Source organism: Bolinopsis microptera, chromosome 4, assembly GCF_026151205.1.
Source record: "Bolinopsis microptera isolate Bmic1 chromosome 4, MBARI_Bmic_1.0, whole genome shotgun sequence".
NCBI lineage: Eukaryota > Metazoa > Ctenophora > Tentaculata > Lobata > Bolinopsidae > Bolinopsis > Bolinopsis microptera.
In genome coordinates, this window is record NC_087075.1 from 6888652 (window position 1) to 6914820 (window position 26169).

The 26169-nt window shown below is 37.3% G+C and overlaps 1 protein-coding gene across 7 annotated transcripts in view; it reads left to right on the forward strand.

The window, feature by feature from the left end:
• The window catches only part of LOC134814493 (potassium channel subfamily K member 9-like), an 84089-nt gene that overhangs the window by 34355 nt on the left and 23565 nt on the right, over positions 1–26169 (forward strand). For 3 of the 7 annotated variants that reach the window (XM_063822628.1, XM_063822630.1, XM_063822635.1), the window contains one exon: positions 12564–12608. In XM_063822628.1, the coding sequence (XP_063678698.1) occupies positions 12564–12608 (45 nt within the window). Of the gene's footprint in view, positions 1–9799; positions 9959–12563; positions 12609–13480; positions 13538–26169 lie in introns of those variants that run through there. The other 4 variants (XM_063822627.1, XM_063822633.1, XM_063822631.1 and 1 more) reach the window with 3 other exon arrangements.

The window sequence follows — 26169 nt, forward strand, 5'->3', positions numbered from 1 at the left end:
CCCTCTCCCTTTCTCTTCCTGTCTCTCTTTCCCTATTCTCAAGTCCACTCCCTAACTACCTCTCTTTCGTTCATATAAGCCACTCATAATTTTGCACTCGCTTGTCCAACAATAATTCTATATCACAGTTAAATACTCAAGTCCACTCCCTAACTACCTCTCTTTCGTTCATATAAACCACCCATAATTTTGCACTCGCTTGTCTAACAATAATTCTATATTTTTTATTATCGCCGCGTATTTCAAATCAAGTTACAAATTCTACAAATTTTGAAGTGCTCAGTCTTGTTTTACTTTTTTAATCTTTACCTACTAACCATTGGAAAATAAAACTTTAAGTTATAAACCTTCCTTGCATACTTTGCCGGTAGAGTCTAAATTGAATAGTTTGAGATTTCCTTTACATTTTATATTTATGCATGTGCCCCACGGGGATGAATTTCTTATTACCATTGATGTTATATATATTTTTTGAGTAAACATTGGCTGGTACCACGGGCCAGTCCCCAACAAAAAAAAATATCACAGTTGAATATTCTGATCATTTCAAATTTGATACTGGTTATTTGGCTCCAGATTTTTAGCCTGCCAGCTAACTAGAACACTGTTACGGAGTTGATCACGCCTCTGGGCTGGAGTTGATCACGCCTCTGCACTGGAGCTGATTCAGGCCTCTGCAATGGAGCTGATTCAGGCCTCTGGGCTGGAGCTGATTCAGGCCTCTGCAGTCTGCACTGGAGCTGATTCAGGCCTCTGCACTGGAGCTGATTCAGGCCTCTGCAGTCTGCACTGGAGCTGATTCAGGCCTCTGCAGTCTGCACTGGAGCTGATTCAGGCCTCTGCAGTCTGCACTGGAGCTGATTCAGGCCTCTGCAGTCTGCACTGGAGCTGATTCAGGCCTCTGCAGTCTGCACTGGAGCTGATTCAGGCCTCTGCAGTCTGCACTGGAGCTGATTCAGGCCTCTGCAGTCTGCACTGGAGCTGATTCAGGCCTCTGCAGTCTGCACTGGAGCTGATTCAGGCCTCTGCAGTCTGCACTGGAGCTGATTCAGGCCTCTGGGCTGGAGCTGATTCAGGCCTCTGCACTGGAGCTGATCACGCCTCTGCAGTCTGCACTGGAGCTGATCACGCATCTGCACTGGAGCTGATTCAGGCCTCTGCTTAGTACTTTAACCTAATCGATAACTCATCCATCAACCTTTGTTCTGGGCGCTGGTTAAATCCGAAACATACATCGGAATTCGTTTAACGACTTAGCAATTTATTCACTTAACAATGGCCAAAAGTCTCGCTGGGTCGGCCGTAATGGATGTAGCCCAGAACAGCGCCCGCATAATATCACAATATCTCTTCTTCGGATATGCCAGTAGCCAGCATGATTAATATTCTTTTGTAATCCCCTGTACTGAATTGATTCATGGGCAGAGCTTAACCCTCACGGGAAGATCAAACGTTTCAGACTGGGGTGTAGACGCTGGTTTGCTACATTTAGTTGACTTATAGGGCCTGCATAAACACGGTACATACGCTAGCAATGTAGTTTACATTAGTTTACATTACTATTAGTAAAAGTTTATATTAGTTAAAGTTTTCCCGTTAGAACGCCACTTTTTTGACGCCTTTTTTGTAGTAAGTTCTGCAGTGTATCAGCTCTCCTATAGACGGTACCTTTAGATTGAGGGCTGCATAAACACGGTACAGACGCTAGGGATGTAGTTTCGTTAATATAACGATTTTATTTTGAATTGTAGTTGACAAAGTGAGAGTCTCCACTCAGTGTGTTAAAACATAATTCTATGTCGACGTTTCGGCTACATGCCTTTGTAACTTTGCAGCTAAGTTATCAATACGTCCTGTCTATGACAAAGGCATGTAGCCGAAACGTCGACAAAGAATTATGTTTTAACACACTGAGTGGAGACTCTCACTTCGTCAACTACAATTCAAAATAAATGATTGACCCACTCATAAGAGCGAAAAAATATTATCAATATAACGATTTATTTAATATCGTGATCCCGTCAGAAAGCCTCTTTTTTACAGCCTCCTTTGTTGTTGTTGTAATAAGTTCTGGTGTATCGCCTCATCTGTAGCTCTCAAGTTTCTCTGTTCTAGTTGATCTCAGTTTGGATGGTAAATCTTTGTTTCGTAATTTGCAAATGGATATTATCAGCTCTTATTGATTTTTGTGAAATCTAATGGGGCTTGCCGTATTGTTTTCGAAAGTTATTGACATTCGACTTTTCCTTGATCATTTTTACGGGGCAGGAAGCCAGGAAAAGGGTAACTTATGCGAACCTTAAATTCGAGATGGGGCCAATAAAAGGGGTGCAGCGACCAGATTTGATATCTTTCAGCCCATCTCGAAATCAACTTGCCCACAAATCTCTATCGTCTCCATGTCCTGAATACTGCTTGTCTGAACAACCGGGCAAGCAGTTTTTACATTGCATTTAAACATTTAAGACGTAAGCTTTCTTGCAGCCTGTAAAATAGGTTTCATGGCTTGTATGGACGTGTTTGTGGACCACGTGTAGACATTAGCTCACGATATGACATGATGTTAAAAGTCTAGTCTAAGATTAATGGATCAATTAATTAATGACAATGACGGGTCTCAGTCGTCTGTGGCACCGTTATCATTGGTGATCAATGATAAAGACAAAGTCTATTAATAACAGAAAGTCTATTAATATCTAGATATATCAACAGTATCTGCAATGTTGATACTGTACCTTGAAGCACCTGGTAACCAAGTAGCAGCAACCATGTAGCAGAAATGAGTGACCTCGACTGTTGGCCGCAGTTTGGTTACAATGATGCTAATGACCCTAGTAAGGATCTCGTCTGCACACTTCGTCTACACTTCTTCTTGTCAGAGTATCGTCACTCAGCAGGGTGTCTGCGGTGTCTGCGACATCACTAAATTCACATTTTCTAGTTTGCTTACCTATGTTATGATACATTATACATACTCTACTGCTATTATGGCAAATGGGGGACTTTTCTGTGATTGAAACTAAAAGTATAACCTGATCCGCGCTGCATAACCTCGTTATCCGTTCCCATAAAGTTCCGTAGTCTGGTCATTTTCATTATTTGGTTGTGAACTTTTCTTTTTCGTTTGATTTCCTTCTATCGCGTTCTCCGCGCACTCTTCCGACTCTATTCTCCTTTTTATTTTTTATCTATTTGGTCCTTATTTTATCTATTTGGTCCTTCCTCCATATTCTATTGGAAACTTTCACTTTTTAGCTGTTGGCATTCATAAACGACTTATTAATTGTTTCGTTTTTGCGTAAGCTGTTGACAAATCACTCACTTAAACCTCTGTTCTAAAGTATATTAACTTAATATATAAGCTGATATAAAGTAAGTGTCAAGATCGACGGAATTTGTAAATAACCGTTACAGTATGTCATTAGAATAAATAGTAAAACTAGTTAATAGAATTTAATACTACTGGATAACTGCTGTAAATAACGCATCTAAATATGATAATTGTTAGACTAAGAAGGCTAATTAATAGGACTTAAATGTCCTGCCTGTATACTTTCATTTATTGAAATGGTCTTCATTCAGTCAATTACAATTTGATAGGTTAAAATTCGGCTGATCTTAATTCGACTGCTCTTAATTTGCTTCATCTAATTTTATCGGTTCATATTTGATCGATCTTAACAAGATTGCGTTTCTCGGTTTCTTATGATTTTAATTAGGCGCTTCAGTTGAGAAAAGAAAAGAAAGAAACAGTGGGCAGTGTGACCCTGTACCATGGCCCTACATGATCCTACCCCGTAAAATAAGGTAGCAGTCTTTTGTAAATGAGGATAAAGTAAAAGATAGCGCGGTATACAGTGATAAACACCGAATACCTATTCATGACTTGGCTAAAGCTAATTGATATACTGCTTGATATATCTCAGCTTCATAATGTCCTAGCGTTGTGACCGGCATGTGTCTCGAGTACATGTTATACCGCTTACCCACGCTCAGCGGTATAAATGTGAACCTGTCATTTGGGAAATGACGGAATTTTCTAATTTTGAGCTTGTTACCCCCTCCATTAAACCTAGGCCCTGGTAATCTCTCCTCGACCCCTGCTCCTCGACCCCTGCATCACTGACAATATATCTCAAATTTGAAACCCCACCATCCTTCCCAAGCGAACGGTGTTCATTAACAATTAGAAAAGGCTCTTATATACCCACTATCGTCTATCAGCCCTGATCTGTTATAGTCTCCAAGGAACGGTGCTAACAATCATATAATACGTTTGATATCGGTTAATTGCCAGTATAACTCAATAAGTACTACAAGTCAAACATTTTACCATTTATGCAATCAAAAAAGATAAATAATACGGGTTAAATATTGTATACTTATATGGTATGGAACCAATTGGGCGTTGGCTGGCGTAACTGATGAATATATTGAGCAGTCCACATATCTTGTCTATCAATTGTCTAAAAATATGACTTTCCGCTCATCATGAACTTTAGTTAAACGCCCATAAACTCACATCTCCTTATATGGGCATCACGTGATGTAATGTCAGCAAGAAGAAGTCACGTTTACCATTAGCTTCAGGATATCTTCTCATCTAATAGAAGCGCACATGAAGTTAAATGTACAATAGTTTAACTCTTATCTAGCACTAGATCAGTTTTTACCGTTAATTGATAAACAAAGAGTAGACTTAGTACTATGCTCTGTGTCCTCGTGGTATCCAGATGTTTTGTGTCTCACGCCCTTCATCCCCGTTTTTCTTTCAGTTGGTAGACAAAATGTTTCTTTTTTGTTAGTTTTTTTCAAAGGCGAAGGATTACGGAATGGAAACAATGAATTAATTACATTAAAGCACGTCATGCTTTTGCGTATGAGCCAACTGGCATTGTTGAGATTTCTTACGATCCATACGATTTCTTCATTGACGGCTGGCGATTTTCCTCAGATACAGCCTCAGTAAAGAATGCATCATTAATCATATAATTTGTTCTGGCACCCGTCAGTTCGAGTGGTTCACCACTTCGTCATAGATCTCGTAAGGCCGAGCGTCAGTTTATAACATTGTAGTGTTATTAGTAATTAGGGATCATCATGACAGCTGTCAACAGACAAAGCAAAATAAGGCAAATAACTGGTGAAAACGAAATGAAAATAATTGACGTTTTGGCACTCATAGACCATCATTTAATATTCCGTCAGTTTTAACCGATGCGGTAGCTCCTCTATAGTGAATAGTGAATACTAATGAACGTGCAATAATTGGTTTGCCCGTGTGTTTTTTATTTTTTGTTTGAGCATTATATTTTCTTGGTCGCATTGAATAGGGATTAGTTTATCTTTTTGAACGATAATTGCTAGTAAAGCCTACCTTATAGTCGACAGAAAAACTGGTTCTCTTCCATTGTTACCGTGCGCCTAGAATATTACCGACTGCGCAGATCTTGAACTGAAGAGCCAGATAGAGATAATGTAAACCATTTAATTTTAAATTAATCGTAATTTGTACTTTCTTTCTCTGTTAATTTTAATTTAAAATCTATTTTCACTCAGAATACTCTTTTCTTCTCAAGTCAATTCTCACAGCGGACAAAAAACTGATACTCTTCCATTGTTACCCCCGTCTAAAAGAAAACCGACTGCACGTACAGATCTCTTGCTGAAGTTAAATATAGAGATGAAATAAAATATATCTTAATCAATTTCAATTTGTACTTTATATCTGCTTCAGCCCAGAGTACGCCTTCTTCTCATTCTCAAGAGAAACTCGTTGATTTTACATCACGTTTAATTTTACATTGCCATTCTTCGTAGGAACATTGAACGTGTATTGAAAGCTCACGTGATGTTAGACTTTGTATTTTTAACTCTTCTTCGAGAAAATTCATCGTAGATTTTTTTTTAAATTGAGGGCAAATAAATGTGACCAAAACACATTAACTATTATTTCCTTCGTGTTTATCTTATAGTGTAACTTAAATTTAGGTTGGCTATTAAATTATTCGACGGTTCATTTAGAGGCGACCTATAGCTATGCTAGACTCATCATATGGTTGCTGTCGTCACTTTAGTCACCTTGCACTGTGAGATGCTCATTACTCAATGCTCAGCAACAGTTGTATTATGTTTACATATTTTGGTATTTAATTAATTTGATTGATTAATCTATTGTAATATTGAATAATGGTTCACACATAATAGCTGATACACAAAAGAATAAGGTCCATTATGAGGCTTTAGTTATGAAGTTTGATTATATTAAAGCAGCGTTAAATATGTATTAATATTCACCCTGTCATATGTGTTTGTTTATAAAGGCATTTCAATATTATTAATTTAAATAGATTCAAACTTCAAACAAATGGCGGTTTCTTTAGAATGGAGTTAATTATACATTATTTTAATCTACAGCCGGCTGTTACTTTGAGGGCACACTTACCTAACATCCGTATATTTCTAACAGCCATTTTGGGGACAATAAATACACACCCCGCTCTCTGATAACACACGCGCTCACTACTCTATTTAAACCTTATTCTCAGTCGCCATATTCACACATAAAATGACAAATACTTGATCTCTAATGCTTCAAATTATTCTACAGCTGCAGCTATACTACAACCATTAGTATTACATAACTTACAACACTTAACTTACATTACATAACTTAAAGGATTTCCACTCTAAGTAAGTCACTGTAAGTCGAACAAAATCTACCTGATCTTTACAAAGGTATCCTGTAATGCTCCTGAAGTGAACCGTGTGGCTCCTCTCAGCAACAAGGCCTTTGTCACATCTCCTTATATGGGCATCACGTGACGTAACGTCAGCAACAAGTCCATTGTTCAAGCCACTTACTTTTGTACCCACCACCCTGTTACAGCACCCAGAATACTGTTTACAATGTGCCTAAGTACGTTGTGAGATCTCACTGAATAATGAATCTCTCTTCTTTTATCCTTCCCTATATTCTGAAATTAGCAGACAGAAGCACTGTATGAACTTATAAACATTCCAAGTAAATTGTGACTATTTTACTGAACATTTACCCAGCTGCCTGCATGCTGCTAGTGATGTGACATACCAGGCACCAGCGCTATTGTTACCCCACAAAACATTGTTTTCGCCCTCCTGGCCGTGTCGGGCCCAGGATTCGCGGGTTAAAGTTGTACAAAATTATGCTAAACAATAAATCTAGGTTGTACTCCTACAGGCTTTAGAAAACAGTACATTGTCCTCTCTTGTGTTGTTTAATCGCGAAAAGAGGAGAGCAAAGACTGTGCACGGCCCGGAGTCCCTAACAGTGCCATTATGGAGCGCTTAAATAGTTAAACTGTTGTACACGTGTAGTTTGGTGACCCTTGGAGCAGAAACCTACGTACGTGACGCGGACGTACGCGGACGTACGCGGACGTACACGTGATTATTTAAGTGTTCACTTCCGTTTTGGTGGCGAAACTTGTCGATTTCAGATTTAAGGCCCTGTTCTATGTGGTCGACCTTCAACTGTGAAGCTAATGCTCTAATGGTTTTTCGAATTAGATAATTAGCTTGTATTGGGAGACTGCTCGGAGTGATCTGTTACTCACCAGTTTGCAGACACGTGGACTCTCGGCCTTTTCGTACGGGCTACAAGCCTCTGTGGGGCTCTGTGGTTTCCAAATTTTCTAGCAGCAGGTTACAGACGTTTTGTGTTCCTTGGAGATGATTTAAAAGTTGATTTGTTTGGGTGTTTTTGGGCCTCGGGCCTCGATGTATTTCTGATTTGAGAGATCAAGTGTTAGTTATAAGTGGTTAGTTATAAGTGGTTAGTTATAAGTGGTTAGTTATAAGTGGTTAGTTATAAGTGGTTAGTTATAAGTGGTTAGTTATAAGTGGTTAGTTATAAGTGGTTAGTAATAAGTGGTTAGTTATAAGTGTTAGTTTATAAGTGGTTAGTTATAAGTGTTAGTTATAAGTGGTTAGTTATAAGTGGTTAGTTATAAGTGTTAGTTTATAAGTGGTTAGTTATAAGTGGTTAGTTATAAGTGGTTAGTTATAAGTGGTTAGTTATAAGTGGTTAATTATAAGTGTTAGTTATAAGTGGTTAGTTATAAGTGGTTAATTATAAGTGGTTAGTTATAAGTAGTTAGTTATAAGTGTTAGTTTATAAGTGGTTAGTTATAAGTGGTTAGTTATAAGTGTTAGTTATAAGTGGTTAGTAATAAGTGGTTAGTTATAAGTGGTTAGTTATAAGTGGTTAGTTATAAGTGGTTAGTTATAAGTGGTTAGTTATAAGTGGTTAGTTATAAGTGTTAGTTTATAAGTGGTTAGTTATAAGTGTTAGTTTATAAGTGGTTAGTTATAAGTGGTTAGTTATAAGTGGTTAGTTATAAGTGGTTAGTTATAAGTGGTTAGTTATAAGTGTTAGTTTATAAGTGGTTAGTTATAAGTGGTTAGTTATAAGTGGTTAGTTATAGGTGGTTAGTTTATAAGTGGTTAGTTATACGTGTTAGTTTATAAGTGGTTAATTATAAGTGTTAGTCTATAAGTGGTTAGTTATAAGTGGTTAGTTATAAGTGGTTAGTTATAAGTGGTTAGTTATAAGTGGTTAGTTATAAGTGTTAGTTTATAAGTGGTTAGTTATAAGTGGTTAGTTATAAGTGGTTAGTTATAGGTGGTTAGTTTATAAGTGGTTAGTTATAAGTGTTAGTTTATAAGTGGTTAATTATAAGTGTTAGTTATAAGTGGTTAATTATAAGTGTTAGTTAATAAGTGGTCATGACAAGCTACCTCAGAGATAGATGACTGAAATTCAGACATCTCAACAGTTAACATACAAATTTAAAAACTTTCGGGCTACGGTCTTATGATCGCAACCATTATTTCATTCGGGGCGTTTTCCTTTCGATATTATAATTTTTCAGTGAGCACAACTTATATTTGAAACATTTCTCCGTCACAAATATCTTACCCTCAGACTCACCAAATTAATCAGACTTCGTCACACATCGTTAAATGAACGATTGTTAGACTTCTGTGTCTACGCCTGCAAGATTACGTGTTATATTGTTACAGCCCTTGAAAACTATAAACTGCCGGGATGTTGTTGAATCTTGATAACTACTTTGTATCTAAATATTAATTAACTTAAAGTAAGTTTTCAAATAGCATTCGCCAACATCCTGATCTCTGCCAATCAATTTTGTAAAACCTTTATATGCGATTGTCGTTGCAGAATATAATATTAATTTGCTGAAATTGTAACGTACTTATTAAGTTTTTGCGACGTTGGTATGCATAACGGTCACACTTTGCCTTTGCAATACGTGATTGTGAAGAAGCCTGTTACAGTATTTGTCACTCGTTTATCTACTTGAATAAAATCGTTAAACGATTTATGATTCTAGCAAGTTATCTTTATTTTTACTGACAACTGTGGAGTGTGGACTATAATTGCAGAGCCAAACCCTGTCCAGCGTCCGATCTCCATTTGGTAATCTATACTGTCACATAACCACATAGAATTTGAACAGAAGTTTTCTCGATATCAGTTATGAATATCAGTTTTTTAAGCATCGTTGATGATTCTTTGATAGACAGTTTTTATCTTATTCCTATAGTCTACTCCCTTATTAAACAGACAATAAAGCCCTGTTAAGATATTGTGTAATTTCGTCCTAATTTCTTGTTTTCGATCAACTTTTCATTAGTTGATATTTGATACATTCGCTAATTTACATACAATTTTATAGATCGAAATAATAAATTGATCAATTTAAGTTAATCAATTAATTGACCCAATCCTCAATATAGACAGTAGAGAGAGCAACTGCCGTGTGCTATATATAGCACCATCATGTCAAGGCAACGCCGGGTCGGAATGATCCACACGGAAAATGTTGAAAATGTTCGGAGTGAAATGTTCTGGGCCTGGGCCAGGATGGAACCTGTCCCGACGGGACCGAAGCAGGTGAGTCAGTTAGACGCGCTGGATAGCGGCATCTTTCCTTACCCTTTTCTTACCCTTTATACCTCCTACACAAACCTACGTCTTACAGTAACTATAAACTAACTACCGAGTAAAAACGTCTTTGTTAAGATCACTGAAAGTGAAATCCCTTTCGTGAGCCTTTTCTCGAGTTCGCGGAGACCTGTTTATTTGTGACTCAGACTGATAAACTGGAGCTCGCTCGACGGTCAGTGGGGGATTTAAAGAATTGCAGTAACAGCTAAGGTTTTGCTTGTAGGGGGGCCGGGGGGCTCCAGCAAGCTGTCCACAGTTTAAACCGTATCTTCATATAAGGCCTAGTCCTATTCAATTTGTCCGGTTGAAAACTTGGGATAGGACATGAATAAGGGGAAACCAGAGAGAATCTCACTCTTCTCCTCGTGTAGGGTTATGACTCATGACAGAAATGATTTGACTTACCGAAATGTAAACTGTATTAATCAAACTTGGGATGTTAAGCCTTTCACTTTGCATTTTTCATTCATTATTTCAGATTCATTATCAGAACCGTGGCCCTAGAAGTAAATGTAAAATTGAATCCTTCAAAAAGGTATTATTTGAAGCACTAAAATTCAGGATTCTAATAGGTCGGATAGTTTCCAGAAATTCGTACCGATCAGAAATCCTTATTTTAGATGTTGTGGCTACGCAAGTATCATGTATCATATTTTACAGCTGTGGGTAATATTTTGTAAAATTTGAAAAGTATTTAACAAAAAAATGCACCTTCATGTGTTTGCTGGTTGTGCTGAAAGTTGGGAATACTCAACCTCAGTTCAATTAATGGCAAGGTCAAGCATTTTCAGCATTTCTCCTTGAAAAAGGAGCCTGACAGTCACCTCTAAAAATAAATCAAATTATCTGTGGACCAATGTAAGGAGAAATGCTGAAATTGCTTAATCTTTCCAAATTGCTTTACAATGTATCTTCGTAACCAGGCAGATGTTTATACTGATAAGGTTTTTGTGGTGATATTTGTTTAAAGATTCTAGTAGAGGCTCTTACGGGCAAAAAGACGTGTTTTCTGCTACGAGTTTAGAGACCTAACCGCTAATTGGACACAATAGTATGATGTCTAAGGATCGATAATATGTTAAGAAGTATAAATTTGGCCTTATTAGTCACGTGCTATACCAATGCGCGTTTTAAACTTTGACAGTCTATTACTCTAAGGCAAATAAAGTAATTATATCCATATTTTGTCAGCAATAAGATCACATTATTTTCTATTTAGTGTGAAAATATGAGCTAGAACGGACATAATCTCGCTGAGTTATAGCTGTTTGAAATTTATGATGAACGCGCGGGTGCCAATTGATAACAACTAAATGCTTTTGCGCGTAGTGCGCGTCGAAAATTTGGCAAAAACGCTTGCGGAGTGACAATATTCAAACTTCGATTAAGTATATGAAGTGGGTACTTCTCGGAAAGGAAAAATTTAGGCAAACACGATGTGACTATTTTTGGGTTGATTTAATACAACTGCAAAAAATTATTCAAACTTAAAGCAAAAAAGTCAAAATTTTTACCACTTTTTTGGATTTTTACCTCAGAACAAATAGAGGGATTTGTTTTATTTTTATACAATCTTGTGCGGCTGTCTTTTAGCTATCTTTATGCAAGTTTTGCCGACATGCCAACAAAATTAACTTGCTCAAAATATCAAAAAACATGGTTTTTTGGCCTATTTTTGGCCCAAAAATCGGTTTTTTGCGATTTTACCCCAGAACAATCAGTCCAATCATCTTGAAACCACTTTCAATCGATTCTACGGTCAAAAATACGTCTAGTAAGGTGTATCTGGGGTCCCTAACGTATCGAGCAGACAATGCCCGTAAGAGCCTCTACTATTCAGCACGGGGAAACTTCAAACCACTGTCTACCAGTACTAGTAAACTGGCAATTTAGTAACTGGTTACTTAGTAACTGGTAACTTAGAGAAGTCGGTACACAAATCACATGGAGGAACTATCATTACCAACTATCATTATCTTAATCGTGAAACTATGTACCACGACAGTGAAACGAAGAGTGAGTTTAAAGACATGCTCCACGAATATCTCTTGAAAGTTGAAACCCTTAACCCTGTGGGATCGTTATTACTTTATAAACTCACCGATCACAGCGATAGAGCCCAAATAACATGTCAAACACTCTTCTCAGCATCTGTATTAGCTTCTGGCACTCTGTGATACTAGCAGATTGGTAATTGGTATGGTATGTTCAGTAAATTTGCAAAAGTAACAAAGGTTGCTACCCTACTCTTCTCCTAGACCCTCTGACCGGGGCTCGCTGAGAAGTGAAAGCTTTTGTACCACTTCTGTGGTGAATTTCAACGGCATTTCTACGATCAGCTGTATTGACAAGGCCAATAGCTTAGCAGTGAACTGAATGGGGGAATGCAAGCTTAGCCATATGCTGGAAGTACTCAATTTTTTACAATTTCTATTTGTATGAATGGATTTGAAAAATTTTGTCTGGTCGCGCTAGAAAAATGAAGCAGGAAAAATGTATGGTAGACATTGTCTTTATTGAGCTAAATTAAAAATATCATCTTGTGTTTCAGATGAGTTGCTGTAAAAGCTACCTGGGGAAGAACAATGAAGTTAAGGTATGTCGTTTAAATTTTTATTCATGCAACAAATTTTTTTCTTATTAAAATCAATTATATATTACTGTGATAATATCCATTATAATTAGTTTATTGTTCCGTGCGTTAATTTCCCATGCCAAAATTTGTCCGGCCTTTTGTGTTGTTTATCATTTATTAAAATACCAAATTCTATCCTAATTCTAACCAATTATAATTACGTTATCGGTTATTGTTCCATACGTGAATTTCCCACGCAAAATTTTTCCTTTTTGTCATGTTTATAATTGATAAAAAGACGAAATTTCAATATCTTTTAAATAATTATAATTGATTATAAATTAATATAATTATCTTATCAATAATGCGATAATAATGTCTCGGATCTCGTTAACGGTTATTTGTCCAATAATTATTACACTTTCCATGTGATAAATAGTATACTCTCAGGCAATTTCCGTTGAGAGTTTCGATTAAGCTATTAAGTCCTCATCGTGTCTATTTTCCTGTAGCAATATATCGTCATGTCTGTCATTATCTTCGTGATGTCTTACGTTTCTCGCCTGTGTATTAATTCAAAGATACCTTAATTCTTGCCAAAGATTATTTGGTGATATTTCTGGGTTTCAAACCCGGTAATCTCTCGCCAAACCAATGGCTAGAACCGCCTTCCAGTTTACACACGTAAGTACATGACTTGTGTATGATCATATTTTCATGTTACGGTGTCTGCACAGTTCGTTAGTTCGTCTGTTCGTTAGTTCGTAGCTGAGAGTATTTCACAGTCATGTGATGAGCTGTCAGTTAGTTTCAGTTAGTTGATAGTCTGTGAGTTTGTTCTTGTGTCATGTGATGTTTGCTGTACTGTGTGTGTGATGGAGTCGTCTATTCAGGAGGGAGAGGAGGAGGTTGAGGAGGATCGTACTCGTAAAAAGTCCTCGTACGATCCCGTAAGTGATTGCAGATATCTGCCCCTTTTTTGCGTGCTAAGCACCGTTTTTTATAAAGGAACTGTGCTCTCAGGTTTCTTTAGTGCAGTAACTTTCAGCGTGCGATGCTAATTTTAACAAACTCTACTGCATTTGGTGCGACATATCGCACAGCATCTCTCGCATAACAGTTCTTGAACAGCATCTTGCACAGCTTCTGCCACAGCATCGGCCCTTTTCTATAAAGTGAAAAGGATTTGACTGGGCTGGTTATTTGCCAATTTTGAGTTTTCTCATATTATTCATCAATCCTTTGGTGATTTGATCTTTCGCTTGCTGATTGGAATGCCAGCAGTTTAAAACATATAATACTGAATGGATGAGCTTTAAGTTTTTCGAACATATTGGTACTTGGTTTTCAGTGCAGTGGTAAGGCTGAAACGGGAATTTTGCCGCTGAAACATCATTATATGAAGAAGAGCGATCGATCTTATAATTGGCTCAACAGTCAATTCATCTAATTTTAATTTCCATCTTTAATCTTCAAAACTGGAGAATAAAGTAAAAAGTTTGACATTGGTTTAATAATAATTTTGTGACTTCAGTATTTAACTTCACCATTGTCGGTGGTTCACAAACAATGGGCAGTTAAGCAGCCTAAACATACTTCGCGCCAGTCGCCACGATTCCATTGCATTTCAATGTTATTTTCATTAATTATTTGATGACAATTTCTTATCAAATTATTAAGAAAAATTGGCACCTGCAGCGCAATCATTGGCAACTACAAGTCGTGTAACGTGGAGGTGTTGTTGGTGAGTTCATCTCTAGTGGCCAATACACAAGATGAAGTTGACTGATTATGGTGATCTCCCTGAAGTAATCAGGCTCATATTAAGATTGACAGCTGGTGCAGGGGCTCCTAGCTTGTCACATGACACTGCCCACGTGTCAAGTGACACTACGCTCTTGTCACGTGACACTGCCCACGTGTCACGTTACACTGCCCACGTGTCAAGTGACACTGCCCACGTGTCAAGTGAAACTGCCCACGTGTCAAGTGACAATGCCCACGTGTCACGTGACACTGCCCACGTGTCAAGTGACACTGCGCGCTTGTCACGTGATACTCCTGACGGATTCTTTTACCAACATCAGCTGCTAAGCAAACCAAAGACTCTATGAGATGTTATTTGAGGGTTGAGTATCATAATACCTTTAGTAGACCAGAGGATTGACCTGCTGTCATCATAATAGCTAGTGATCCGCCCGCAAACGTGGTCCAATAATGCTGTCCCTGAAAATTACTGGTAAGTCCTGTTTATATAAAGTACATGGTGCAAAGGTGTTAATATCTACGCACGGACTGGTTGGCAAGCCACTGACCCGTAATTACTGGATCATGAATAAACAAGAAGAAGATTATAGACCACAAAACGATGGTAATTAGTCGTCCCGGGTCTCACAGGTGGAGTGGATTATTCACAGTTCAGCTTTCTGAGTCCCGTGACCGTCGTGTTATGATGGGGACGTATAGTTCTGTTCTTTTATTTATTGGTGCGATTATTTTATCTTACATCCTCAACATGTTATATCAGAGGTAGTGCACAACTATATATTATTTAAATGTCAGAGTTTGCACTCTATCATCTGATCAGCTGATCAAGGATGCTAAATTAGCTTCTTTATTTCTTTAATCAGCAGCAGCGTATGTCAAATTATGTCCCATACAAATTATGTCTCCTACAATTTACACGTAATTGTATCGGAGGTATCTCGTGTAATGTTGCAAGCAATCAAATTAACATATGTATGGACTATAATGGATCAAGAATAATAAAATATTGATAAGATCATAAATTTTGAATATCGTGTATCAGTGCGACTGAATCTCTGAATGGTTGGGCGACTGTGTGTCTCCATTGTCAATCGCTACTTTGGTGTACCATGGGTAAAGTTATTATTTAATCCATCTTCGCCGAGTTTGCGGTAACAAATTTGGTTCAACATGCAAATAGTCTGAAAATAGTCTGAAAAAGATTATCATTTGCATTTTCCTCAGCTCTCACAGTTAACCATGATGACGTACCGTCTGTTCCTAATTACTCAGCGCACGCGGAGATTTTGAAATATTTTTTAGCGATTAGTCATCTCACACCCGTCACTCTTCACCTAACTTATACCTAACTTATGTTATATTATTAATGCACATATTGCATTTAATTTGTGAGGCGTAAGGGTGTCGGATCGTTTTGTCCAATTATTTTATTTGATGCTATATGGCCGGTAATTACCGAATTAATATAAAAATATTATAAGGAAAATCATTTTTCCACTTTCAAATACCATTATTATATTCATATTAACATTATACTGTTCTTTATGCAGCGATCAAATATAAATGGACAAGATATAGCGTACCTACTTAAAAGGTGCAAGAAAACAAAACGGCAAAGCCTTTGATCAAATCGCCTTCTCAAAAATTTTAAATTTTGTATACCTACCTGCTGAGAGCAATAAGTATAACAGTGCTACACTTGATGAAAGATATACTTCCATACTTCTATACTTGATGAAATGCTTGCGATCTGTGGAAATAATTCCATCTGTTTATACTTTTCTATTTCTAGGAGTTGGTGGTCAAATATCTTGCCCACCCATGCTATAATGCCCACCCGCGGTGGTTTTCTTCCACCCTCATCGCGGTTCCAGTCCTTACGATTTTTGTCACATTCCACAAGCACATAATGAATATTCTGGAAGCAGATTTCAGAATTCATTTTACCGTATTTTATTTATTGTAGCATGTGATGTTTCTTTCTTGTGAGTCCCCCTGCCTCCTCCATCAAATTTTAATTCAATTTTCTTGGATTGTGGTAGGGGGGCCGGGGCCCGGGCGGAGACCCGTATTATTGAAATTCCTTGTAGAAACGGCGTACCAAAACAAATGATCTGCAAGTTCTGCTCACCACTAATCGATGAAATCCACGCAACTAAAGAAAATTGTTTAATGAAAATCCCAGCACTGGCCGTTAGCCATGATTATTTATGTTTCAATTGCTGTCTTTATCTGAAAGCCACCTTGATTACCATTAACCCTTTACCCAACTATTGTGTCAACCGCATTAGAGCTGAGATTGACCACCAAACACCATTTTCCATGTCATCTTGATTGTTCAGCCTTCATAGTTCATAACTATTAACCCATTACGTCTTTATTGACCGCCTCATTAACTCATCAACCATTTTGTCACTTGAAGGCTAAGACTGTGTCAATGTTAAGGCAACTAATTCAAATTGACTAACGATCCCCGGGGGAGCAGGACATGAGTTAGGTTGGTTATTAGTTGGTAATTAGTTGGTTATTAGTTGGTTATTAGTTGGTTATCAGTTGGTTATTAGTTGGTTATTAGCTGATAATTAGTTGGTAATTAGCTTGTAATTAGTTGGTAATTAGTTGGTTATTAGTTGGTTATCAGTTAGATCAACAAATGCCGACCTTCAAAAGCGGTCCAAACTTAACAATGGCCCGGTTATGCTATATTTTCAACGCTAAGTAGATGATAGGATTAAATTCCGTCTTGCTTCTTTTCAGTTTAATATGGGTAATCTTAGGATGTTGGAGAACCATTTTTATTTGTTTTTAACGTGAAAGTCGAGACTTCCAAGCGATCGCGAGTTTATGAGACCTGCATTGTCTTCAATTTAGGGCTCATTAAAAAACTTTTATCTCATTAGTCGGTGCATGTTAAAGTAATGGAAATATTTCATATTTTTCACTTTCTCGCGAAAACAATTTCAGCTTAGTCCGCCTCATGTCATCAGTAAAATTGAAAACGGCTTCGTTTTACTTTGAATAAATAAATTGCGACAACCTTACTAAGGACTTAAGGAGTTACGTTTAGCCTTAGGGCTATAAAATATCAATTTAAAAAGATTTTTATTAAGGATTCTAGTATATAAACTAAGCATATAATATAAACGGAGACTCCTAATAATATAAACGGAGACTCCTAATAATAAAACGGAGACTCTAATAAAACGGCCGAGTCTCCTAATAAGAAAACTTGTTTACCCTAACCAATGGCTTTCACGAATGCCTCAAAGCGACAAATAACTGCATTTCAGTGCCTCCGATGGCTTAAGTAGGAAAACGTTATGAAAATTATCACCGTATGTCAAGAATAAACTAATAAAGGAATAAGGGTGTATAAAACTTAAGTGTGAATATTTTGAAATAGTTTCTCTGTAACTCTGTTACTAAATTTACCTTATGTATAATATTTGCCTGACGTGAATGATGCATATATTTGTACATTGATTGCTTGAGAGTTCGTATTGTAGGCATTGCAGTTCATCTTTTTATTATTACATGTGGTAGATTAGTAACAAATTGGTAGTTCTGAGGGCTTGGTTAACACTATTTTCTAAAGTTAAAAACAACCCCCTTTTTCTTGTTACCATAATATCATGTTATCGTAACACATATCAAGTTTAACTTTGGAACAAGTGCGCTTTTTTATAGCTTTCTGGGAGTTGCATAGGTAGTCAAAACTCGAAAGGTGCAATTAGTAAGTTTAAACTTTAACCTATTTGATGTGGCCGACGTGATGAAAATGAATTACTTTTTCTGAAAAACTTGTAAAGCTTTTTTATCTCTCACGAAACCCACCATCAAAGAGTAGAATCGCAGGAGAATTACCAACACTACCATTCCGATTTGATATAAAAGCAAACGAGCCAACAAAGCGTAATGCCTGTTTACGTTCTTTCCATACGTCCTTTTTTCAAGCATGTCAGCGAGCCTAGATTTAACTGTCAATGTTTTCCCTGATAAACTATTTGTTTTTTTTTTCTCAACCTACTCTGTATACCAGCGCGTTATCTATCAGTTGTACTCTGCTTTAGTTATTTTGATATTTCCACTGGACTTGAATTAAAGTGAACAATTTATTTTTCTGAACTATCTCGGCCTCTAACCCGATCATTGGGTATAATAACCTTAGCAGATCGAGGATCACAACTACAAGCGTAGCCTTAGTTCATCCCAATTACCCACTACAAACACGTGCCGTCACAAAACTCACATCTCCGTAGTTCCAACTACCTCCAGGGATTAACTAACCAATCAGAGCACAGTATTCACACCACGTGACACAAACTAACCAATCAGAGCACAGCATTCACACCACGTGACACAAACTAACCAATCAGAGCACAGCATTCACACCACGTGACACAAACTAACCAATCAGAGCACAGCATTCACACCACGTGACTACAATCTCCAGTTCCAACTGCCTCCAGGGATTTGAAAAACAGTTTTATAGGTCTAACCTGCTCGTTTATACGTACCAAGGTGTTGCCCGGCTACAGCAGTTGCTGTGTAAGTAATGAGATAGTATTGTGTGCCTGTTGTAGGGTACCACAGTCGGGCAGTACAGTACGTACCAGCGCTATAATAACATATAGCTGAGCAGCTATATATTATGTAGTTGCTATCTATATGGTATGTGGTATCCACTAGATAGCTACTCGGCTGTTTGCGTTCTTTCCATACGCTCCTTTTTGCTGGCATGTCAGCGGACATTGACTAGCTATTGACATCTTGATCTAGTTTTATACTTGCATAATTTTCAGGTGAAAGTGGGAACTGTCTCGTCGTCATTCTAACATTTAGAATGTTGGATAGAGTCGAATTGGTGAGCACAAGATTGTTTGGATTTCATTAGGGATCATGGTGCTGATCACAGTGACGTCACACCTCCTTGTGACGTCACTAACCTCCATATTTGGTTTGATCGTGGTGCCCTTTGTTTAATAACTTGGCAAATCTGATACATCTGATACATTTGATAGTTGATACAGTATCTGAGCATCTGTTGCGTGAATTATATCAGCTGTACAGCGTACATATCCTAAACGTGTCAAACAAGCATTTCTGGCATTTCCATATATATATATCGTATGAGAACGGAAATTAACAGGCACAAAATTGGACGTCTCTCAATATAGGACGTTCCCCAATTTTACGTCTACGGTTTAGAGTGAAGCACAGTCTAAATGAGTCCGCGGTCCGCACATAGCCGTACAAACTTGTTAAAAATCAGAACCGTTAACTTTTTCAAGGGTAAATTATCAGCACATTACTCTCCATAAACATGATCAACATAACTTTATTTGTTAAAATCATTACAGAGGACTCTATTCGGTGTTTAACGGCAGACGTTTCTCACAACCACATAGACTGGAACCTCAATGTCCTCTCTCTTCACCCCTTTTCTACTTATTTAACCTACTTTAGTACTTGTTAACTTATTATCGGTTATGGTTTGAGGAATGCGATGCCTCGTACCTTCCCCGGGTGCCAAATTCCAAGAACTCTTTTTCTCTTTACTGCGTTGAACTAATTTGTTCGTTGCTTGTGGTCCAGGTTGTGATCGTTAACATGTCAAACGGCTCGATAATTATGAGCTCGAGAGGGGGGTCTAATTTTAGTATTAACATTTAACTCCGTTTAAGCGTATAGAATTTGTAGTTTTGAAACATTAGCTAGCTCCGGGACTAGAGTCGTTTGCTTGTTACACAGTGCTGTTTTGATAGCCTATAGTTACCATGATGCAACCAATAGTTACACGTGTGGTTCGCTGTAATTCTCGAAGTTTAATTTTAAAAGGTCCGGTTAATTAGGTGTACTTGGTGCAGTGATGTCTCTATTTCAATACCATTAGCAGATTATCCTAGCAGTAGCTAGACTCCCTGTGTCGCGCCCATATTTTGTTGCCGAGTTTCCTTTGGTACTGTACGGAGATACAGTTTCCTTTGGTACAGTATGGAGACACAGTTTCCTTTGGTACAGTACAGAGATACAGTTTATTACTGTTAGCTCCGGAGATCCAGTTTATTACTTTGGTAGGCTTTGTTCAATATCCAGTGTCTACTCCAACAGTTCAGTTGTCGTGTTGTTTTATCAATTTTTTTTCCCTACTCTTGCCGAAGGCAAAAAGATCGTAGGGAATAAGTAATCGGGTTTGGATATATGAGGTGGCCCGACGGCCGGTCCTACGATGTCGACAAAAGTCTGCTCCTTCGCAATATAGACCACTCCCCTATAATTATGTGTATAAAAGGAGTCTATTTTGCGCGCGCGACGCCGGTTATGTGTTAATTAATTACAGGCATAGCAACGAGTTTTTGGTGCTTGACGACTGTTACAAACGGATCAATCATCAATTTAAGTGTTATTTTGGTGAAACAAGCTTAATAAATTACCGAGTGATAAATTCAGCAATTCAAAACAAATAAAATCATGATATCAGCTGATAAACTCGTGGCTGATTATTTAACAGTACTTAATCGACCCTGAATGGTAGAAAGCATTGGAATACATAGTTGAAAAAAGATGTTACTTTACAGTTACATTCAAGAAGCAACTATAATATCAAGATTGCGTTATGCTTTTAAAGAATCGTATATCAAATAAAAGGCTCGAAAGTCGATGGTGCTGTGATGTGTCGAGTAAGCATCAAAATGTATTAGTTTATGTTAGATACAAATAATAACACTAAGACGAGACAGCATATTTTATTACAGTCAATAAGTTGGCATACGATGCAGTAATATGACGTGACATGATACGCATATCGTTATTGTTATCACAAAACAAAACCGCGCAAAGTATGAAATGATCTACAACCAAACCACGTACAGATCGACGGCGACACCTCAGATGCGCGCAGGATTTTTCAAGTTCTGCACGCCTAATATAATGTGAACGATTATTACATTGTACATGCGCCAAACACCACTCTGGGATACAATAAAGTAAAACAATTAAATTGTATGCACTAGGGAAATTTGATCGTGCGTGGTGTTACCGCGGCGAAATTCTTGTTAAAAAGGTAGCTCAGTCAATTAGTATAGATCTATGATGGAGCATTTTGTAGACTAATTTTGTCAGGAACTCAGAGGTATATAATCAGTCGGGCCATATTCATTATTCAATGATCAACTGATGCCGTCTGAGATACAGATAACTGCATCTTGCTCCGCATATTTGACCCAATGATAACCGTGCAAACCACGATGGCTCAATGATCTTTGACCCAAAACTTGGTCCTCTTACCATTCCGATCTTGATAGAAGTCGTCGAGGCCGAAGATATGGCTCGGTCAGTCAATTGAAGATTAGTCTCGCCTGATACTCAAAAGTGTTCTCGAATAATTTACCAGTATTCGAGCGGTATAAGACTTAGTTGATTATTCTTCAGATAAAGACTCCCACAGACGCCTTACTAAATGCTCTTAAACATCAAGAATATTGCTCGTGTTAATTCGGCTGTCGCGGTGGCCGCCAAAATATTTATAATCGTGCGATTATTTCAATCTCAAATAAACATAGTTTTATCTCGGTTCTTAAAGTTGTTTAGAATTGTGAAATTCTTTCGGCTGCATGTCTTGAAGGTTCATGTATATTTTCACGGGTAACTGTTAAACCAAGCAAGCAGGTAGACGTCTAAAGTGTGGAACGCAAGCGGTTCTTCCCAAGTTCTAAGTGTGCTTTGTGCAATATCTCGGCCCCTCCTTTCTGTTCCGGACACGTGGTAATCTCCATGATTACCTTACTTGTAAAATCGCATTTCAATCAAATTTAAAGTTTCTAGTACAGCTTGTACTCCAGGAAACATGTTGTCTAAAAAAACTCAAGTGTCAAACCCCGAGTGTGCTAAATTCCCTTTGCCGTCTAATTGAAAAGTGAGAAAGCACAGTCCTCAACACTCTACAGTCCTCTGGAAACAACAACTGAGTCATTATACTATTTTCACATTCGACTATTCTTTTAAACATTTGTTGTTGTTTAATGAATAATGATATTTTTCATAAAATTTCAATTTTTCCTCTTACTGAAGTAATAGGCCAGGGACTCGATCAATCAAACACATTTTGATCTACTTAATCGGCCCTTTTAGTTTTATAAACGGCCTTTATTCGAGTAATTTGCCGCGCTATTCACAGTTTCATCCGTCCATAAACTTAAAGAGCCGATAGTATATTTGCCAAAAGTAAGACCAATCTGTCGTATAAATCTATTTATATGTTTTTATTTATTTTAGCAATCTTGCTTTTTCCAGTATTCCTCATCGCTGCCGTAGGAACTAGGATTATAGGATAATTTCTGTCTACAATTATAGTATATTTGTTAAGAATATGGATGATAATCTAGCATGATTAGCATATAATATGCTACATACCGTTATCTTTTTATTATTTTTATAATGGTCCAAACTTCAAGCTATCCGAATTATGAGTGTCGCATTTCACATTTAGCCAAAGGTGGGTCCATTCAATAGCATAAATCCATGTCTGCCTATATTGTCAAATTCATATAAACAATCTTGGCTTCTGCTCGTTGCAGGGCTATTTCTGCCTTAGAACTTTAGAACACTGCTCTATAAAAAATAATGGTTATAATCAAGGCGCCCGCTTTCTAAAACCTCACAATCACATTACTATAAGTTGCTATTCTGATAATGATTGTGACGCGCTTATATACCGTAGATTGGGGTAAAATCGCCGTGTCGGGGAACTTCGCCACTATTTTTCAAATAATCATTTTACTGTTTTGAATTGTTAGGAGATCGAGTTTTTGTATAGTATTGTGTTGAACAAATGGTTATAAGGGTATTCCTATTCAAAAATAAACGTTTACTATGTTAATTAAACTCAGGCAACATGAAATATTGCTATAAAGTGGCTAAAATTTCCTGCTTGCATATTTCCCATATTTTACAATTATATCCTTAATTAATTCTGTGTGACATCATTAGCATATGTCCTGTTCATTTAAGGGCAAATTTAGTTAGCCATGATGCACACAACTGATATTATAAAGTTTTCAAATTTGTGTATGGCGAAGTTACCCTCTTCTGATCCCATCTGTTCGGCGAAGTTTGGCGCGAAATTCGCGCGCGGCTGGCAAAGTCACGCACGTGTATTGGCGAAGTTCGACTACATTTCTACTTCATCCCGGCGATGTTACCCGCAGCATGGCGATGTTACCCCGGCGACCAAATTGCCCATTGTAACACGCAGGCTAGAGCTAGATAAGTAAAATTTGCAGGTATATCAAGGAAATATAATTGAGTTTCGAGTGGTATGGTGCTTAGCACCGAATATGGTATAGTTTCAGAATGGCGAAGTTACCCCATATTGCAGGGTAACTTCGCCCTGATTTCAGTGGCACCAATCTAGCTGACTATTTATGCCTGGCTGATGTGGTTCATACGAAAACATTTGCTTTACCAATCCTGTTCATATGAGCTATAAACTTTTTCAAGTACTCGTGTCGTATTTTCTAAATAACATGAAATAGCTGTAAAACATGGCGAAGTTCCCCCATTCTACGGTAGCTTATGTTAAAGCGCACTTCTAAGTAAATGATGCACATCTTCATTTATTCCGAGCAGTGCAGTTCCAGTGTTCCACTTGTAGAGGAAATGCTCATTATTATTTAATGATTTAGTATTGTTCCCATGATCGTGGCAAGGTTGGTTCTGCTGATTATCGACTGTAGCTGTTTTTATGCTGTATGGAACATGTTCAGGGTGTTATTAATATCCTCTGTGATATTGCTGTTTAATCTTTTATCTTAAACAGTGAAATTATTGATCATACTCTTTTGGCCACACTTAAAAGAAATATTGGTTAAATGTTAAACCTGTATTATTTGTTCTTCACATAACAGTTCTTTACATAACAGTTCTTAGATATATTTAGACGATTATGCCCTCATCACTTTGTCAACTGGTGTCTTGATTTTATGGTGTATTTCGACCCACACTCAACTTCTTGAACATTGAAGACTTGGATTAATTAAGTAGTAGGCAGACACTCGATCAGAAGCCAGCGAAAACAATAGCATCATTAATCGCGGGTTCAGTTAGGAGAATCCGTGCGCTGTAAATCAAATCAGTGATCTTAGTTTGGATCGTGCATAGTTTTATTTAAATCGTTATTCAAATAAGCAAGGTTTTTTGTTCGATGGGTTACGGCTACAGTTATTTACAACATTTTTAGCTGTTTGACATTATTTAAGTCTTAGAAATAAGTTTAAAAATTCTAAAAATATCCGTTAACATTTTTGTAGGTTTTTTTATATCCATTTGTCAACATGTCGTTTAAAACGTAATCGTTTTGACAATGCCTTCGTTTTTAATTTTATAGCTTTTAAATGTATTATAGAGACTGTAAGCAATAATTCAATAATAATAACCACGGGACATTTGCTTTTTCACCTGTTTAACACTTATCTAACTCAAAGATTCAAAGATATGGTGATAAAGCACAATAGCACAGTATAAAATGAAGTATGGCTTAGTATGAATCCCTGCATTACAAATATCTGGTATGACTTATGAGTGACAATTGAGAAATTTTTGCGCATAAATTTGGGAACCTTATAAATTCTCATCTTTGTCCAAGCCTTATATAATGATCATGACTTTATCTAATTTCAAAATTACTCCATGAAGATTCCGTCCCAACGTCTACCCAGACATATAAGAACGCTATATCTAAGATTTTAGCATGTGTTTGCTTCAATTTTGGGCAATTTATGGACCAATTTAAAGATCCAAGTGGCATTCTAAATGTCATGGCAGGATTTTAATAACAGTAATTCCTGAGCACTGAATGAACCACGTGGTAGATAAATGCATAATTACGCAACCAACCAAACTCAGAACATTGAATCATCTTAATAATTAATGATTGAAACAAGAGTTAAACCGGATTTTATCCGTCTACTCTCAGTCTTTCCCGGATATTGTACATCCCTAGCTCTACGGTGATTTGGAGTCTGCCATTTAGTTTGCGTATTAGCTTATTTCCGCATTTATTCAAAATATGCTAATTAGCATTGTACCATGAACACTAATTTGATGTTCACGGTGAACACTAAAATCATTGTCATGTCGTTAACGATAATGAAAAACTAAAATGAAAACTCGAAGAGACTGCTTTGTGACCTCATTTTATTATTGTTTGTTAATGACGATGTAATTAATTATCATTCTCTATTCGCACCGCCAGAAGCCAAAGCGATTGTTGCGTGTTCTAGATACAAAAACGAATCGAATTAGTGCCGAAACTTTGCTCATATAAACTGAATTTACTTGTTTTGCAGCCACTGTTAAAATTAATAATCAAGTAGCGATAATCAACTGCCACTGCCAATTATGTCTTATTACCCACTAAATATGTAAATTATCAACACTAAAACGTACCGGGACAAAACACCGCCGCTTCGCTTGCCTGAGGCTCCACAATTTGTCGATTTTTCTGCATTTTCACGAGACAAGATAGCTTGTAAAATCAGTTATCCCAAGTAACCTCTGGTTTTAATTTGGTTAGTGAACGTCAGGCTAGACCTCTTACTTATCTATTCTACTTATACCGTACTGAACATCTTTAGTTCCACTTTAACTTGTTCGTAGGTTAATCTATAGTGTGCCCTTACAATAGCCGATAATACCTCACTTCAAGGAGTTAGTACCTAATTATTGTTTACCTCTGATATCTGATTAGTGGTTGAGTCCTGTTTAGTTTGGTTGCCACCTCAACTATTTTACGTGGAATATGATCAGTTTGGTACGT